The following is an 18,203-nucleotide window of genomic DNA, read 5'->3' on the forward strand; positions in this document are numbered from 1 at the left end:
TTTGTAAGGTCACAGTGACCTTGGACTTCTGACACAAAAACATAATGTCGTGATGTGCGTTTCATTTATGTGCCATCAGGACTTTTAAGCTAAAGGAGTTTCTAATATTCAATGATTTAGTTTATTTGTAAGGAACTGTAAATTAAACACAAATGTCTCCACAGTGTAAACTGTTCATTCACTCCCATCGAGTGTCAAACGTGTCAGCCCTACAAAAAAACCCAGATATTTCAAGCAACCTAACGAATACTTGTGTTTAATATTTATGTGATAGGGACAATGTATCGCAGCACGTATAGCTACCGCTAATTTCCAATGCCGATCCCCGGATATTTTTTAATATAGATTAAGCAGATGATTATTTCCCCCCGAGTCATCGTTTCATTTCATGCCTGTTGTTGTCCAGCCAACAGTAATAAAACCAGGAAATGCTCACATTTGAGAAGCCAGGAACTAGATATTTGCTGAAGAATGTCCTTAAATGATACATTTCTATCTCACAAAATCATTATTACTTCATCAAGTAATTCTTTCAGCAGCTAAAAAAGCAAAAGAAAGAATAACTTCTGGAGATCTGGAGTGTGGTGAGATCTCAACTCTAACAACATTTTGCAATCGATTTGTGTAACTAGACATAGAGCTACATTTCAGCACGGGCGTTTGACAGGTCACAATAACACGAACACGCAGGGACGCACTCAACAGTCCATCACTTAATGTCTATAAGGACATATGTCCCACACGCTGTCAGACACGGGCTGAGCAGCAGAACTCCCCCGTGTGCACAGAGCTGCCTGCTTGTGCTACACATTGCATTATGTTCTTCTCAAGTGACATGTGCGTGTGTGTGTGTGTGTGTGTAGAGTGGATATTTGTTTGTGTGTCTGCTCATCGCACCCCACATGACCACAGTATGGGCAGCCTGGTTCCTCCTGCCCATCTGTACCACAGGCCCGTGTTGGTGATGTAGCAGGAATTAACTGTAGAGTAAGGTAATTAAATCTGCCAGCAGCTGTCCAGCTTGGCTGCTGGGTTAATTGGTAGCAGGTGGATGACAGAGGTGCCAGGAAGCATTTTATAAAATAAGATTATGGATTGAGAGGAAGAGGAGGGTGCATTTACTAACATGTTAAAACAGTTAAATTGCTGCATGAGTGTAATATTTTCACAGCACACTCCATCAAACTGAATCATTAGACCTTTGCAGATATTTTTGATCAACAGATTCTTATGCTACTACAGTACGCAGCATATCACCATCACACAACATATGATAGCTTTTGCATCTCTCTGCACCAGACGCTACTTATTAAATAGAAGGAAAACTTTCCTGTGGATCAAAGTCAGAGGACTTTAAAGACCAATAAAAAGATCCGGAGCAAAAAAAACAAAAACTGAATCATTAAGTTAATTTCTCCCTTGCGTGTATGCATGAAATGGGTCAAATGGGTACGTAGGCTAGCGATGATAATGTGACTGTCACAGACACAGTGCTGTTATCAGCAAGCTGCAGTTTGTCAGATTGTTTATATCTCATTAAAGTGTTAAATCAAAAAAAACAAGCGGCACATTTCCTCTCTGTACTCTGTGTTAAAAATAAACAATCCACACACACACACACACACACACACACACACACACACACACACACACTGAAATTTATGGTCAAATTGTTCAAGATAAAAAGTAAAAAAGCTTGATGCTGTGTTGCGTGCGAGTGGCGTTAACAAGATCGTGTCAATAAAGATTTTTAGATTAGAAAGGTAATGGTTTGGAACAGATTAAAAATGAACACAACTCATTTAAATACATGCAAATATTATTCATGTGATCTTCCAAAGTGTTTATGAACACAGATTAATTCTTATCCAAATGTTATCGCCATTGTAAAACTCAGCCTGCAGCTGCTCCATTGTCAATAACCGCAGACTGTGAGCCCGTTTGTTTAGACATCTGCTTTCTTTTAATTCACTTCTTATGCGTACGAGATATTAGTACTGTCGTTTTCGGGGAAAGTTCACGAGGAGCTAACTGTTATTTGTAAAATGTTTGGATCTACTTTCTTCTTCCAGAACGTAACAGTTATTTTTTTATGTACCAAGATGGCCCGAGGCTTTGCAACAGCCCAACGTTGAAATTCAGTGTTGTTGCACGTGACGGAGGATTTGGAGGAACGTTGAATACAATATGAGATTCTTCTGCATTTGTTGACGTTTCTCGCTCTGTACTTTAAATCGAGCTCTGCCTCTGATTTGCCAAGATAAATAAACTACATCTGCGCCGGTGAATGCCAGCCAGCGTGATCACATGATATTATTTTTGAAGGCGGGTGCTGAGACTCACCTCCCCAGGTTGATGACTCCTCGGGGGATTCCTGTTGGCGTGTTGAAGGCCGGCAGCAGCTTCTCTCCCAGCTCCATTACCTTTTTCTTGTACATCTGGAAAGAGAAGAGGAAGGCGACTTGGTAAATAGACGAACAACATATGTAGAAATATATATTCTACGAAGAGAAAAGCTTAAAACAAATCGCGGTCACCGGCCTGCACATGTTTCCCCTTCAAAAAGGTAATTATGTGAAACACGAGGCCTGCTACAACAGAAGTCCAGCAGGATTAAAAGCAATCTCATCGATGTAATCTACAACAGCCCATTTAAAACCGCACTCCCTCCCCATCTCCATTGAGCCAGACCCTCTGAGGGCGAGGCTGTGGTAAAGTTAACGTCTCATCTTATGAGCTGCATTATCAGTCACCGACTCTCCATTAGCTGGTGGGAACAATGGGTTCTTTTTTTTTAAATTGAAGACAGTGGAGTAAGATATTGAGACCCTGACAAAGAGAGAGACGCCCGAGGAGACAAGGTAGCAGAGCCGAGGCGAGAGGGGAAAAGAGAGAGATTCATACAAAAGACTAGAAAGCCTGGGAGACGTGAGAGGGAGCAGAAGAAGTGATTGAGAGGTGAACAGACAGACATGTCGAGGGAAGCGCGCGCACACAGAGAGAGAGAGAAGAGAGTTAGCGAGCAGCGGTGTGGAGCAGTGACTCAGCAGAAATACTGAGGAAGATGAAGAGAAAATGGGGAAAACAAATTGCAATCTGAGAGTAGACCAGTGATATCATTGTGCAAGTAGTCTGAAACATAATGACTCGCTTTTACTGTCAGAATATATTAATATTCCCCCTTATGGACCCATCGTTTCATACCTGAAGACACATGTAGCATACGCACACATCTCACTCACGTCATGTAAGAAGACTCTTCATACATATACATACTGACCCCATGTTGTATATATTGTATATTTATTTAATTGTAACTTTAAAAGGTCTGTTTTTTCTCATCACTTTTTGTTTGTTTGTTGTATTTATTTATTTGTATTGTCACATTGAATGCACGTTAAGCGAATCCTTGTGCTTATCATGCATATTTCACAGCCAGTAGCTGCAGTGTCCTCTTGAAACCTACCCATGAGCCTTTGCATTTGAACTCTCACGCCATGTGTTTCGTGCTGAGAGCAACCTCCGTGTGTCTTTACACAAACATCAAAGACACTCCCACTGTCCACAAACAACGTGAATAAGTGAATACACAGAAGAATGGATTAACAAACTGCACTAGACATTGAGCCTGCCTTTTTCCTGTTTGTGCATTTTTCAAAAGGGCCGTTTCATAAATAAGATTCTCTAACAGACGCTGTCAGAAGATGTTCTTCTGCTGCACACACTGAATGCTTGACCCACAAATAAGCAGCACGTTGGACAAGATCAACGTTTGGAAAAGACATCTTTAGTTGTTATTCATCAGAGTTTACAAAGCTAATGAGCTCCATCAGTGACTGTGAGGGTGTGTCGGACTCCTTTCACTACACATATATATCATTTATATATATATATATTTATTGTCTTCTGTTTTATTTGAGTGGGAGATGTATCGTTCACGAATACTTCTGCATGGCATATACGCCGCTTTCTACTAACAAAACTACAACGTGTCACATTTTACAGACGATAAATAAGACACTTCACTAAATAAATGTGCAAATAATATATAAAACCTTATATTCTATATCTTATATTCTCAATAAAATGAATCAAACTGAGCGCCACCTACTTTAAACCAATGAGAAGAGCGAAGAACACAAACACAGAAATACCTTTTTGGACTATAGCTTATATTACTCATATTATCCTGACGTTGCACTTCCTGTACATATTTATTGGTGCATATACTTCGCTGTGTATCATCCTTGCGGTTAGTTTTCCTTTTTTTCTTGCTCTGTCATTTTAATTTGAATATTTGTTTATACATTTGACATGCATACTGTGTGGCTACAGCTGCATTTCATTGTGTAGTCCTGTTTTGTATAATGACAATAAAGCTGGACCTTGAATAGAAATCTCTTAACTGAAATCACTTTTCTTATTTCAGGGACTAAAGTTATTGCAGACTTTAGAAAACCTGTTTATATTTTTCATAGTAAGGTGGTGGAAAAAAGTTTTGAAACTCTGGTATAATGTTTTCAGGAGTTGGTTTTAGATATTTGAGGAAAAGAGCACCGGGATAGTTTTTGATACACACGGTCAGAAAAAATATAAAGTTGTGGGATGCAACCAGGGTGGGTGGATGTACACAGTCACTTTTTAATTCTGGCAGAATAATACAGAGCAGCCTTAGGTGTAGGTGTGTGTGTGTGTGTGTGTGTGTGTGTGTGTGTGTGTGTGTGTGTGTGTGTGTGTGTGTGTGTGTGTTGCACTCCCTCTCGAGTCCCCTGGCTCTCTATTTTATCAAAGAGAGCACTAATGACCCTCCGCCTGGTCCCATTTCTCCTCATCGGTCCCTTCTACCACCGCTGCTGCTCGAGTAAACCAGAAGCCCACAGGAACACACACACACACACACACACACACACACACACACACACACACACACACACAGGCACACACACACAGACACAAACACACACACACACACAAACTTTTATTTGTGCGCTGGTCTTGCATCATTTTGAATTTTACTGCAGAACTATTCTGAAGTTTGTGTGCACTTCTAAATGAAACAGACACATTCGGGCTGCACAATATATCGTTCTTATATATTTGAGTTTTAACTTGCGAGATAAACACATTGCGATAGGCTGGGATTTTTTATTTAGTTGAAAGAGTGCGAGTAGGAACTTTAAAATGTAACAATCGTTATTATTTTATTGGTGCTTTATTTAGTGTTCACTAAAAGAATAGTGGAAATGATTTCCCTTCCATCTTTTGTTTTTATTCAACAAGTAATTTGTTTACTGAAAGTACACTTTAATATCTGTGGATCTAATATATTTATCGCGATTTTCAATACATATATTGCATATTTTCCTCGTATCGTGCAGCCTTAACACACTCGCGTCAAGAAGCAGGGTCCGCAGATTATATTGCACTCATCTCGTCTTGTTTGCTTGTTTATAAATGATGTGATTGATTATAGTAGAACGCCTATTGGCTGGCATCTGCTCTGTGATTTACTGTACGCAGCACACAAGTTAAATTAATGGCCGTGTTGATAAATCTGTCTTCACTGACACACCGCTGGTCTCTTGTGCCACACTGATGAGAGCCTCCTCCAGCACGTGAGCTTCATTACTGAAGTGCTTCTGTAATTACACTCTTTGTGTTTGCACCACCTTCCCATCCATCAAATAATACAAAGCTGTCAAGACAAATCCAGGGTTGCTTATTTTTCCTTTTTAAACTCCCCTGCACTGAAATCAGAAGCAGTGATCTGATGTGACAGGTCGCTTTCTTCTCTTGTTGGAACTCCTTGTAGGATGTTGGCGAGGGGGCTGGACACGAACGCCGTTTCTATCAGCTCTGAAGCGCTGAAGACATACATCAGACGTGCAGTCTCGTCAGAGCCCAGCGGAGAGACACTGAGGAACATTTCTAGCTCTGCCACTTCTGTTGACAAGAAGAACGTCTCAGTGCTCGCCTCAGGGGACTAAAGGACACGAGCACTATGCACTCTGATGTATGTTCACATATACCAATATTGTTGTATTGCAACAACTGGGAACATTTATGCTTAGTTTATGTTAAGGAGCATGTTGATCCTTAATGGAAAATATTGCCGGCTGCTGTGGTTCAGGACGGAGAGCGGGTCGTCCACTTGTCAGAAGATCGCCGGTTCGATACCTGGCTCCTCCAGAGTGTCCTTGGGCGCTGCCATCAGTGTATGAATGAGTAAATGTTGGCAGGTAGTGTAGACGCGCTTTGAGCGGTCAGCAGACGAGACAGCCGCTGTATAAAAGTCTGTTTACCGTTCTACACGTTTGTTAACAAATCCATGAAAAACTCTTGGACAGTTGACTGGAGCTCACTTTAAATGCAGAACATTGTCGGAGTCTTACGTTGTTACCACCCAGATGTTTAGTCCACAGTAGGTTATATTTGGTTTTGGACAACAATGGAGGTGTAAGGCTCAGTGGAAGAAGATAGTTCAGGCTTTTACTGAAAAACCTGCTGAAGTTGAGACATGGATGGAAGGCAGCGGTGTCACGGAAAACATGTTTGCAGTTTGAAGGCAAATCTCAGCTTCAAAGGAATTCTTGTGCTTCCTTGATTCTGTCCTTTAGTTGTGAGACTGCAGCACATGCAGAGCGCATGCATAATGCTGTCTTTTTACAAGTCCGGCGCAGCAACCGGTTGCCTCTGTGAGAAGAGTCTATTTGAAGTCACTTCAAGTTCCTGCGCTCCAAAAACACCGCTCAAATCTAAAAACTCAGCGGGTGACATTTTGAGAATCTTCTGATGTCGCCTGGCTGAGTTTTTTTTCTTTAGACCACAGATAAATAATTTCTATTCGGCAGCTTATGAACATATATCTGCAGAGTAACCTCTTCTGGCCTTTGTCACTATCTCACACCAGCAAGTCCACAGTCATTTTCTCGTCGTCTTTTTCTCTTTGTCAGCTCAAAAACAAATCTATAAAGCGTCTAAAAGTCAGCAGAGTCTGTCATCTCCGTCCACAAAGAAGGAATAACAACCTGCGCCCTACACTGTCGTGTCATTCAGAGAAAGTTTGTGACGAACAAAGACAGAATGGTTTTGTTGGCGTTTTGTTATTTGTGCCATAAGCAAAATGTCAATCACAACTTCCTAAAGTGACGTCTTCAGATGTCTTGTTTTTTCCAACCAACAGTCCCGAAACCCAAAGATATCCGTTTACTGTCCTATTAAACAAAGACGGGCCTCAAAACTGAGCAGCTGGAGAATCCCGTGCACTAATCAATAATCAATCGACTAATTGCTACTTAGATGTACTTACACTTCTTGCTCACTTGTTTGCTGTGCTGCACCAGCAGCCTCCGTGTTCTGCCAGGTAAAGTTTTTATCAAAAGGGAGTCTGGTGGCTTTGAAGAGAGCAAAGGAAACGGCTCCTGTCGGCTGGCAAGGCAAAGCGGTGAAAATGTTCTAAATATAAATCGTACACTTAAACGGGTATTGATTTTTATTTTATTACGATTTGTCGAGCGTCATTTTCTGTTGGTAATACCCTGACTATGGATAAGTGCTTCATACAACTATTCCTTTAGGCTTTTAATAAGTGACCAGACATTTGTCTTCAAACTGACTGATCTTTTTCCATCTGCCCCTCGTGCTCCTAAAACTGAATATGATCGTTCTCTGACTTTGTCAAGTCTTTAAATGTATGGCTCTCTTCCACACCTCTAGTGACATCTATATGATGAATAACTGGTGCTAAAGTAAAGACAACTCAACATTGACTCATTAGAAAAAGAACTTTCACCAGAGACTCGATCCATCACAGAAGTGCCTCGAGTAGGAAAACTAAAAGAGGCTCCACTTGCAAACTCCCAAATGTAAATGCTTATAAAACTGTTTCATCATAACTTAAACTTTCCACCTGCGGGGGAATGTTTTCACTCTGTGGGTGTATGTTTTGTGCATTGTTATTTCGACACAATATTATTTAAATTAGAGTTTATACTGTGCCCACACCCACGAACACACACATGGTTAACAACATGGTTCAAGGCTGAAGGATATCGCAGGTTTCACTCTGCTGAGGCCGTGGTAACACTCATTCTCTCCGTGCAACTAGAACAAAAAGTCGATTCTTTACAAGCAGCGGCTGCACCTTGTTTAGTTTCTCTCCCAGCGGCATTGATCATTATTAGAATCCTTTTCTTTTCTCTGTATCCTCGTGGACCAGGGGGGGAGGGGGAGTGAGGAGTATATTCAAAAAGAAGCCGATACACTTCAGATATCACAAACACTGGGGGTAGCTGATTGAAAGGAATATTACAAGTCTTGGCTTCAATCATCTTCGCCAATATTTCTGCTCTTTCAGTCGACTCTCCAAAGACTGACAGGAGGAGAACGCTTCTTGCACATTGATTTCGTTCTTCATTTCACAAGCCGCTGGTGCGAGCTGACGCAGGAGCAGACGAGTCCACAACGAGTTCAACAAGTCTGCGATCAACATTTCACGTTCAGCTGCAGACTGTATCGAGGAGCATCAGTGGTGTGTACAATACGTATTAAATATTTAACAAGGACAGGATGGGCTCTCTTTAAACCATTAGTATTACCAACAGCAGCTAAAGTATTGTTAATAAAAATCCATTTCATTTACCGTTTTATTTGACTCCACATAGCTGCAATTCTGTGCCTGCAACACGATTAAACGTCTCTGTCGGCAGAGTGACATAGATGTCTTGAAAACTGTCTGCTAGCTCGCAGCACGCGGTCCCACGTCAGCCTGATGTCGGAAACCAAAAGTTCTCTGCATAATTTATGCGGCAAAGCATCGCCTGAGAGTGAGTAGGCGAACACGCTAAAGCAGATCCAATAAATTAGACATGAGGAGTTTGCAGAAACAACAATTGCGGCGGTTAAAATGGGAGTACCCACTAAAGCCCAAATTGAAAAAAAAAACAAACAAGTGGCGGCTGCTCAATCAAGCCCCCGCTGGAAAGGAGCAGCTCTAAATTAGTCCACATTACAGCTATAGTGTTAAGCAATGTTCATCAGCTTAAATGTTCTTCTCTCAAGCACATGACCGCCCACCTACTTCCTACCCCTCCCTTTGACCCACTAATCATTTCAGTTTGCTGACTGCTGCTACTGTATAATACAACAATCGCTGTTATTCCTCCCTATCCAATGATGCAATTACAGTGCATATATATATATATATATATATATATATATATATATATATATATATATATTCTCTGCCTTGTGCTTCAGCTCTCTCTGTAACCCAGAGCCTAATTACTGAGTATGAAAGCACATCATTATATCTGCCCTGTGTATGTTCGTGAATGCCATGAAAAAACATTCCCTGCAGCACAACATTATGGATGCTTGAGAAGACGCTGTCGTAAACATAACTGGTCATTATTGGGATGTTTCAACTTATATCAATTGATATAATCTTTCCATATTACAGGGTAGCCACCGAGTGGCACTGCATGCTTCAGTTTTTTCTATGGGAAATCAGGCTACCCTGTGTGCAATATCAGTGAAATATCATGCCTGCATGAAATGAAAGGGTGGAGGGAAAGGGGGTCCAGGGGGGAGGACTTAATCCCACCCATGTTGCACTGTTAAGAAAAATACATGGAAAGTTATAAAACTTTTGTTCGATTTGTGACATTGAGTCATTGACTTCACACCTGGAGAGATAATAATGTTGGCGCACTCATCAGCTACCCCTGTGACACTCACTAAAGGAGATCTCCTGTCACATAACACTCTTATACTCGTTTGCATTGATGGATGTCACACACGATCAGCCACAGACCAGTAACATCTAGTGACCCATCAATAATTCAACCCAACATTCTTTCTTTTTTTTGGGGGGGGGGGGTGAAATAACCTCTCTGCCATCATTACTGGGGAGGATGAACGAGGAAGAAGTTGGGATGCGGGGAGGATGTCAGGTCCGGTTCTCATTAGTCTCCCAGGTCTGGTGTAGGAGGACGACAGGCACCTCGTGGCTCACTCAGACACACAGAAGAGCTAACAGGTACATTCCTGTGTGGGCACCGGCAGACAATACTCCTCGAGAAACTGCAGGGAAATCTGAGAGATCTTATTAAAGTCTAAGAGACAAAAGCTGTCTGAGACTGTCAGTTACAGTACATGTAAATGGCTGAGACACCGCAACACTGTGTGGGTGATGGATTAAAGTTTTCACATTTTATATCTTGTCAGCAATTTGCAATCAGAAACAAAATCGAAAACTTTAAAGCCCTGTTAAATTCAACCGGAGGCTTTACTGTTCATTATTCTCCTCGATGGAGATGTAATGTCCTACAGTAGTGATAAGATTAAACACAAGTTTGGTGTTACAGGGCAGGTTATGCGGTCATTAAACTCTAAATGTTCGACCCGCTTGAGAACATGACCTTGGAAAGCAAATTTCATTTAAAATCCACCCCTGAGAATGAATTATCTTCTGACCAGAACTGACATTGTGGCTATTGTGGTTTGATGTCGGAGCTACAATGTCATTACTTTTGCAGGTCATAAACTTCAAATTTTGACCTAATGATGGCGATACATGAATGGCCAGGGGATATAAGTTATTACAATTCATCCTTGGGGAACCATCAAAGTCTGCACAACACTTTCTGCTGAACCAAGAAGTAGATGTTGAGATATTTCACTGAATAACTAAACAACTGGAAATGCTGAAGGAGCTAGAGAAAAGTCAGAAGATCACCAAAGTCATACAGTTCATCCTCTGGGGACCAAAATATCATCTATCCAATACAAGTCTGTGCCAAAGTGGTGGACCAACCAACCAACAGACAGACATTACCTTTCGTAGAGCCATGTGCGGCATGGCTAAATATCTACAAGTGAAATATGTTGCTCTGGACCAAAGACGGACCAACCAACGTAATCATTGTGAAGAAGCTTGTAGCACTGCCATTCTTTAGTGCAAATGGTTGCAAGGTTGTTAACACTAGAGACCCAATGACGCCAAATCGGGCCAATCGCCACTTCCTGCCCCCTTGCTTGGACCACGCTCATCGTCGAACTCTACCTTCGTTTGGATCAGAACTACACATATATGAAGTTTCGTGACCGCATCTTGCATTATTTAAACAACGCTATCGTTGAACATCGCTGCACATACTTTTTTTGTTTATTCTCCAAAAGAGATAAACATGATCTGCGAGAAAAGAGCCACGAGAGTGCTAATGAGATGGAGGCTGACAATGCGATGAGGGAGTGAGGGATAAAGTGTAGAAGATGAAGCGGTCACAGCCTCAGTGGGGGAGAAGAAGAGCGAGAGAGAGAGAGAGAGAGAATGGGGGTGTTTTTGTCTGAATCTTTGACTGGGATGAGAGGAGGCAAGGCAAAGATGAGGAAGATCAGATTTGTGTTATCTGTGTGGCCTAGCGTTTTTCTGCGGTTCAGTTGGCGATAAGAGCTAGTTGTTTGTGGAGTGAAAGACAGAGAGAGAGAGAGAGAGAGAGAGAGAGAGAGAGAGAGAGAGAGAGAGAGAGAGAGAGAGAGAGAGAGAGAGAGAGACAGAGAGAGAGAGAGAGGCTTCTCGAAAAGCTCCTGATGGCAGAGCCAGGCTTTAAAAACTCGACTCAGTGAAGGATATAGCCACTGTGATGCCATGCATGTGGGGGAGCGCCAATGTGAGTGTGTGCGTGGAAGCTGGAAGCAGATGTTTGCCTGAGAATGTGTTTATGTCGCCTTGATCTGTAAATTAGAACGCCATATAACATGCTTTCAGAGATGAATGTTTATGGCATGAATCCTTCTTCTGCAGGACGTGATTGTGTCGTCAGTGGCTTCCACTGAAGAGGAAGGTGGTGAAGAGGTACAGCGGTGTAAGCAGTCATTTAACTCCAGCGTGCCTCTGAAGGGTGGTGTCTTCGGAGTAAAGTTGTTACCCCGAATGACAAAAACTCTGTGTAATCTATCCTCCTTAAAAAAATTAAAACCTACATAATCACCACTTCCATTGAGTGTGTGAAGAAAAGGCAATCCAGCTTAACACAGTGCACAGGCTGTGTAGCGGAGATAACCACCATTCAAACCCACAACATTTCACTGCTTTTCCTCGAAAATTGAAACGAGTAACACTCCCAAAAACTCAATTTCACAAGTTCTTCGAAAGGAGTGGAAGCGTTATGATAGACATTTCATCAGCAAGCTGTAATGTCATATATTTTTTATAAAGGACAAACTGGATATGGTGAAGAGGTAGAGTAAAGGCAGGGAAACACTATTTGAGATGGTAATATATACGATCATACTGTACTTTTTGTCAATGCATGTTTCACCCGTCTCACACACACGAGAGTGGGAGTCGTAACTAAAGCAGGGACGGAACTTTGACTGTCACGCTTAAATTAAATAATTATCACGTTCGGCTTCAATATCAGGAAAGTCGCGCTTAAATCCAACAGGAAAACATGTTCTGTGACATTTACTTTGGCCTCCCACATCACACTCCCGTCATTTTGCCTTATATCTAAAATACTAGTTGTTACAGCGGATATCAAATCATCCCCTTAGGTTATGAAACATATGGTATTATATTCCTCTCGTTCTTCCATAAAGGGTTATGATAGATCCTCTTGATTCTTTCAGCACCAACCTCCATCCGTTAGGCTATCATCTTCTCCGAGTCTACCTTGGGGACCTACTTAGATGGCAATGCGTTCTCCTCTCTGATTGGCCTGGCTGGCTTCCTGGTGCCGCGTACATGCTGTTGCCATGGTTTTGGCTGGGGCTGCGCTGCAGTTTTTCGCTAGCTCCATCTGTCTTTGGTGTCAGCTGGGTGGAAAACGCTGTGATTCTACTCATTTTCACACCGGGGGGGCGGCATCCATCCTGCTGCCACTCCTCTGTCTCCGCACTGCCACACATGAACACAATTCCCCGACTCTAGTTTAGACACACAGCTCGACAGTAAAGAGGATTGTTGTTTGGGGTTGGACATGCTTCATCAATTTGAAGGCAAAATTATGTTAGGAAAGCTGAACAGATTTCCTTGACTCGTGCCAAAAGACCCAGGTGCAGGATTCAGGCACTGGGAGGGGGGGGGGGGGGGGGAAACAAAACAAATAAATACTGTGGAGCTATTCTGAGCCCAAAGAGAAAGGAGGTCACTCAAATGAGCAAAATGTTAAAAGCGGCTTAAATTTGATAATTAAAATACTATGCCAAGCTGCTGCACGTTGCAGTTCTCTCTTATCCACCTTTCATTCCCAATATTCTTCCATCGCTGCTTACTTTCTAAAAAAAAAATGGTTTTATCTGTAAAATTTGGAATGTTGTGCCTGAATGAGTTCAAGTTTGACTGTATCAGAAAATAGCAGGAGCAACATGGACAGTCCTGGTAACAATGGTGCAGTATTGACTGTGTGCCCACTGAGGCAATACCAGAGCAGAGCCATGCTTGAGGGCATCTGGCTTGTAGCTTTTCCACCTGAGATTAGCACCTGTAAAACTGTGGTCACTGGCCCTTAGCCATTTATCCTGGAACAAGCCAATACGGTTCGGTCCAATTTCTCTTCAGGGTGTTGGGGATTTTGTACAAAAGTAACTTGTATTTGCATGTTGGACCTACCAAGCAATATGTAGTCAACACAACCAAGTCACTGCTTCAGCAGAAAGAAAAAACAAAAAAAAACCTCAGCTAAAGGCGTGACCAACAGCGTAAATAAACATGAATCATTCTGACACTCTTCTTCGTAAGAGAAAGGGCTTAGAGTTTTGACCTATCACAAGAGCTGGAGTATCTTTGGGCTTCAAGATGGTGAGTAATGGCGTCCGATATTCCCCAGACCCCTCGATGTACGAGGCCCCCGGGGTCATCTGAGGGATCTCGCCACACATGTTCAAATGTCACAGCTCATAGATATTGCATGGGGGCCTCTGCCTTTTGATGCTAATTAAATGATACTGCTCACCAAGTGCTAAGATAAAGAGGGAGCGCAGGAGAAGAGGGGAAAGGAGTGCGAAGATGGAAGATGGAGGGGGAAGGAAAATGTAAAAGACAAATGTTTGCATGATAGAGAAAGGACCATATGTATATAATTTTAGAATATAATCATAAAAGAAGATGCGGTGAGAATGTGAGCACTTCAAAGCTACTTCAGACACAACGCTTTAAATAAAGTCAAAATAATGAAACAATTGTTTATTTATATTGTCGTTTCTCTTCATCCTCTATTGTGAAGCACCTTGTAAAGTCTGTTTTGATATTGGCTCGAAAGCTACACTGATTATTGGGGTCACCTGTAATGTGATTAATTAATGACACAGGTGCTATAAATAGCCGTACTCGTGCATAATGATCAAGCGGGCAACCCCTGGGGCTGAGCAGTGAAGCCTTTGTGGAAGTGCCAGAAACTGCGGTTCATCGAATGGCCACTTGGCTCTAAAAAGGGATCCAATCTCCATTGAGGCTTATCTAGAAATACAGCAGCAATAAACATGTTTACTTGTTGTACACGTTTGCTTTGAGTGACAGTTGGGTGTCTTCCCAGGTCGCTAGCCGATAGCATCAATGCCAAGATTGCGACAGCCGGAGCCGCCCACCTTGAGCGTCACGCCGGCTTCATTTTCAAGAAGTTATGGTCATGAAGACTACGACCATATTTTATGCAGTCTATGATAATGACAGCTGCTCTGATATCGTTGGAGAATCTTGCCGATGTGGCTTAATCTGTAATATTGAACTAGTGATAGCTATAAGCCTGATCAATACTGCTGTATAAGCTTTGTAAATCTGACGTAAAGAATGTGGATGCATATTTATGTATTTGTGCTTTGTCTTTTGACACAGCTTTAATTAGGAGTCTAATCCTGAATCTGCACAGTGTTATGCATCAGTCGGCACATTGTAAAAGAAAGAGGAAGAGGAGAAAGAGGCACGGGGAGAAGAGGGATGGCTCGACACAACAAATGCTGCCAGGCTGCCAAATTGTCCAGAAAGCCAGATTTGAGTGTGATGCACTAAATCAATATCCACCCTGGAGCAGAACATATTTGTCAGCCCAGTCAGATAAAATATACAACTATGCCTTTTCATGCTGAAGGTGAGTTGGCTGATCACACAGTGAGAAAAAAAAAAAAGCCTTAAAAACCTGTTTGATCTGAAGTCTTTGGGGGCCGTGGACTCAGAGCTAACTGGCTGACATCAACGACAAGCATGCTTCCATTCACAGGCACATTACTGTTACTCAGCTCAATGTTGAAATGTGCTTATAATGACGGATTGTGACGGGCGACCCTGAGGCAGAACAACACCAGGCGGCCATCAGCTCGCCACTCGGCTGAGAGACAGCTGTTGATCGCATCAGGAGGTCCTCAATCGATGAGGCAGCAGAACAACACCGAGCTGCAAGAACGGTCTGCCCCAAGTCCTCCTGTGTGTGTGTGTTTTGGCTGGATTTGTCACATCTGCGCGCCAGTGTTGTTACGTATCACTGGTAGGCCCTGCGTTGGGAGTCAGATGTTTAAAGTTATTTATTGATGCGTAGAGAACAATCAGCTTAACGCAGCGATACACTACCAATTATTCGACGTTCTGTTACAACAGAGCGAATCCTGCACGGAGGAGTGTGAACGTGTGCTGCACTTTAAAGTGTCAGGGTAATTAATGTGAAGTGTTTGTCCATAGATTGATGCGGCTGCATGCTTTGAGAAGCAGAAGTCTGCTGCTTTGTGAAAGGCACCTTGATGCGGTTATTTCACTTGTCCAAGCCGAAGTCAGTGGTAATCGAGAGAGCGAGTCATGCTCAGTGGCATTCGTTAACACAGGACACACAGGCTTTGTTGGGACAAGTCACAGGCTCTGTCGCCCCGGAAAAAGCCTGCTGTCCCCATCGAGGCTGTGGGAGCAGGCTGCTGGTCAGTTTGCATTAAAGTCAGAGGGCTGCAGGGGCTCGATGTGTCTACAGTCGTGACAATAGCAGAGCCAAGGTGTCTCCTGGGAAGGCATTCTGTCACTCCTGCCACAGCAATGTCCACACAGGAGGCTTAACATTTATTTTTTTTCCGGTCTTTCCAGCAGCACTTGGTACCGCTTCAACTTATTTCAAACAGCAGTGGCATGTGCGAAGAGCTCCCCTGTCTTTTTAGGAGTATGTGCGAGAGGAGAGAAAGCAAGGAGTGGTAGTTGGCAGCTCCTGTGTGCTCCCAAAGGTTGCAGATGTGTCACATTGTCAGGGCAGTGACTCGCGACTCGCTCCTGCTCTGGTTCGCCTTCTCTTTCTCTCTTTGTTTCTACCTCTCAGTGCGACTTCTTAGACCGCTGATCCACCAATTTACCATCGCCTCAAACATCCCAATTAGCAGACAGACACAGAAACAACTAAACTGCTCGTTCAAACTTAAAAAGTCAAGAGTATAAAAACATTGGAGGCCATTAGACGTTTGGATTCAGACACGTGTGCAGAGAGGAGACTGTGTTCACCTGTGGAAGGCAATTAAAATGGCCCGAGTGTCTGACAGTAACGGTACCTGAGTGCTTCACAATTACAGCTTAGTTATATAAAAAGAAAGCTTTTCTCATCTCCTGTTTTATCTCTCTCGCTCTTGAATATACACCTTTCCACTCGTTATAAATAGGTGGTTGTGAACAGTTAAATTCCTTTTCCATGATTATTTTCTGCTACATCATTTTTAATTTCTCACAGCAGGATGAGGTTACATTTACTAATCACCTGAGAAATATTAGAGCACTATATATACACACTATATAAAGCAGACTATAACATTTAGTTGTTCTGCAGATTAATATTAGACACTTTACACATCGTAGATTTACATTTTATCAAGACACTTTCGTTCATTATTTAATCCAAAAATATATATTCTCTTAAAAACAAGTACAACATAATAATATAAAAATAATCTTGTTACATGAAATCAAGATTTCTGTAAAAAAAAAAAAAAGATTGTTTGACCAAATAATGTAAATTCAAGGCCTGCTTACTACTGAAGCTTTCACTCGCACCTCACAGTCCTCCTCAGGGAACGGAGATATCATTGCTAAATGAATATAACACTCTGAAAGGGGCCATTCTGCACGTTTAACTATATTCTGGTGATGGAATAATTCTGTTGTCGTATTTTCATATTGTGGCACTGCTACTTTTACGTGAGTAAATGATCTGAACACTACGCCAGAGAGGGGTGGGGTCAGAAGTTTGAGAAGCATTGCAGACGTGTGAGGGAGAGCTTTGCTTTTCTTTTTACTTCAGCGCGATACCTTGAGTGAGAGCCATACTTCATGCCCGTGCTCCGTGGGCAGAATGCGAGGATACGGACAGGGCCAAAACATTGTTTGGCACGAAAAGAAAGCACTTCCCAGACCCACTACGCTGGCGCTCTGCCCAGTCGCTGCGAGCCTTCGCCGGTTTCTGCCAGCTTCTCCACTTTGAAGCTGCGAGGGCATTTTCTCCCCATGAACGTCTGACAGGCAAATCAAGACATGTTCCCCCCCACTGAGTTACAACGCAGGTTAACTTGATCCATGCAATCACAGAGCTGGCGACAAAATCATACTACAACGGGGTTCATTAGGGCCCAAATTAGCATGCGACTTCAAAAGGGAAGTGACCTGATTGGCTCTGATTGATATCATTATGAGATTGCTGATTGTGCAGCCACAGCTCTCAGACGGTTGGCTGTAAAAAAAAGAAAAGAAAAATTAAAAATCTTTTCTTCAGGAAAAGAGAGAAAGCCTTGACCTGATATTGGAGCCGGGAGCTGAGCGGAGGTCAGCATGTGTTCATTTCTTGGCTGTAATAAAATGTCCTGCTAGAAGAAATTGGACCAATCTCAGCCTCCGAAAACTGTTTGGATGATGGGAGAGGAATTGGTGCCAAATGAGCTCGAGGGGAGCAGAAACAGAGGTGCAATTGGTCACAGAGGATTGACATGTTCCGAATTCACTGAGGAAATGATGCAGGAGGAGGAAGTGAAGAAGCAGGTGGAGTCGGGCAGAACGGCGGGGATGTTTCCTGTTGGCTCATGGGGATGTAATTACAGATTGTGTCGGAGGTGACGCTCATACATTCCCCTTTTAATTTGAACAGACATTTTATGACTGGTTCACATCCTGGGCATGACGACACCACAGGGGGTCCCAAGCTGGAGGAGGACGCAGATTAAGTGAAGGGATCAAAAAGATGTCCATTACACAA

At 42.6% G+C, this 18,203-nt stretch overlaps 1 protein-coding gene across 1 annotated transcript in view; it reads right to left on the reverse strand.

Annotated features, from left to right (window-relative positions):
- The window catches only part of LOC115020844 (mannosyl-oligosaccharide 1,2-alpha-mannosidase IA), a 161,101-nt gene that overhangs the window by 13,147 nt on the left and 129,751 nt on the right, over nucleotides 1–18,203 (reverse strand). The window contains 1 exon segment of the mRNA XM_029450856.1: nucleotides 2,344–2,438. Coding sequence (XP_029306716.1) covers nucleotides 2,344–2,438 — 95 coding nt within the window.

Source organism: Cottoperca gobio, chromosome 16, assembly GCF_900634415.1.
Source record: "Cottoperca gobio chromosome 16, fCotGob3.1, whole genome shotgun sequence".
NCBI lineage: Eukaryota > Metazoa > Chordata > Actinopteri > Perciformes > Bovichtidae > Cottoperca > Cottoperca gobio.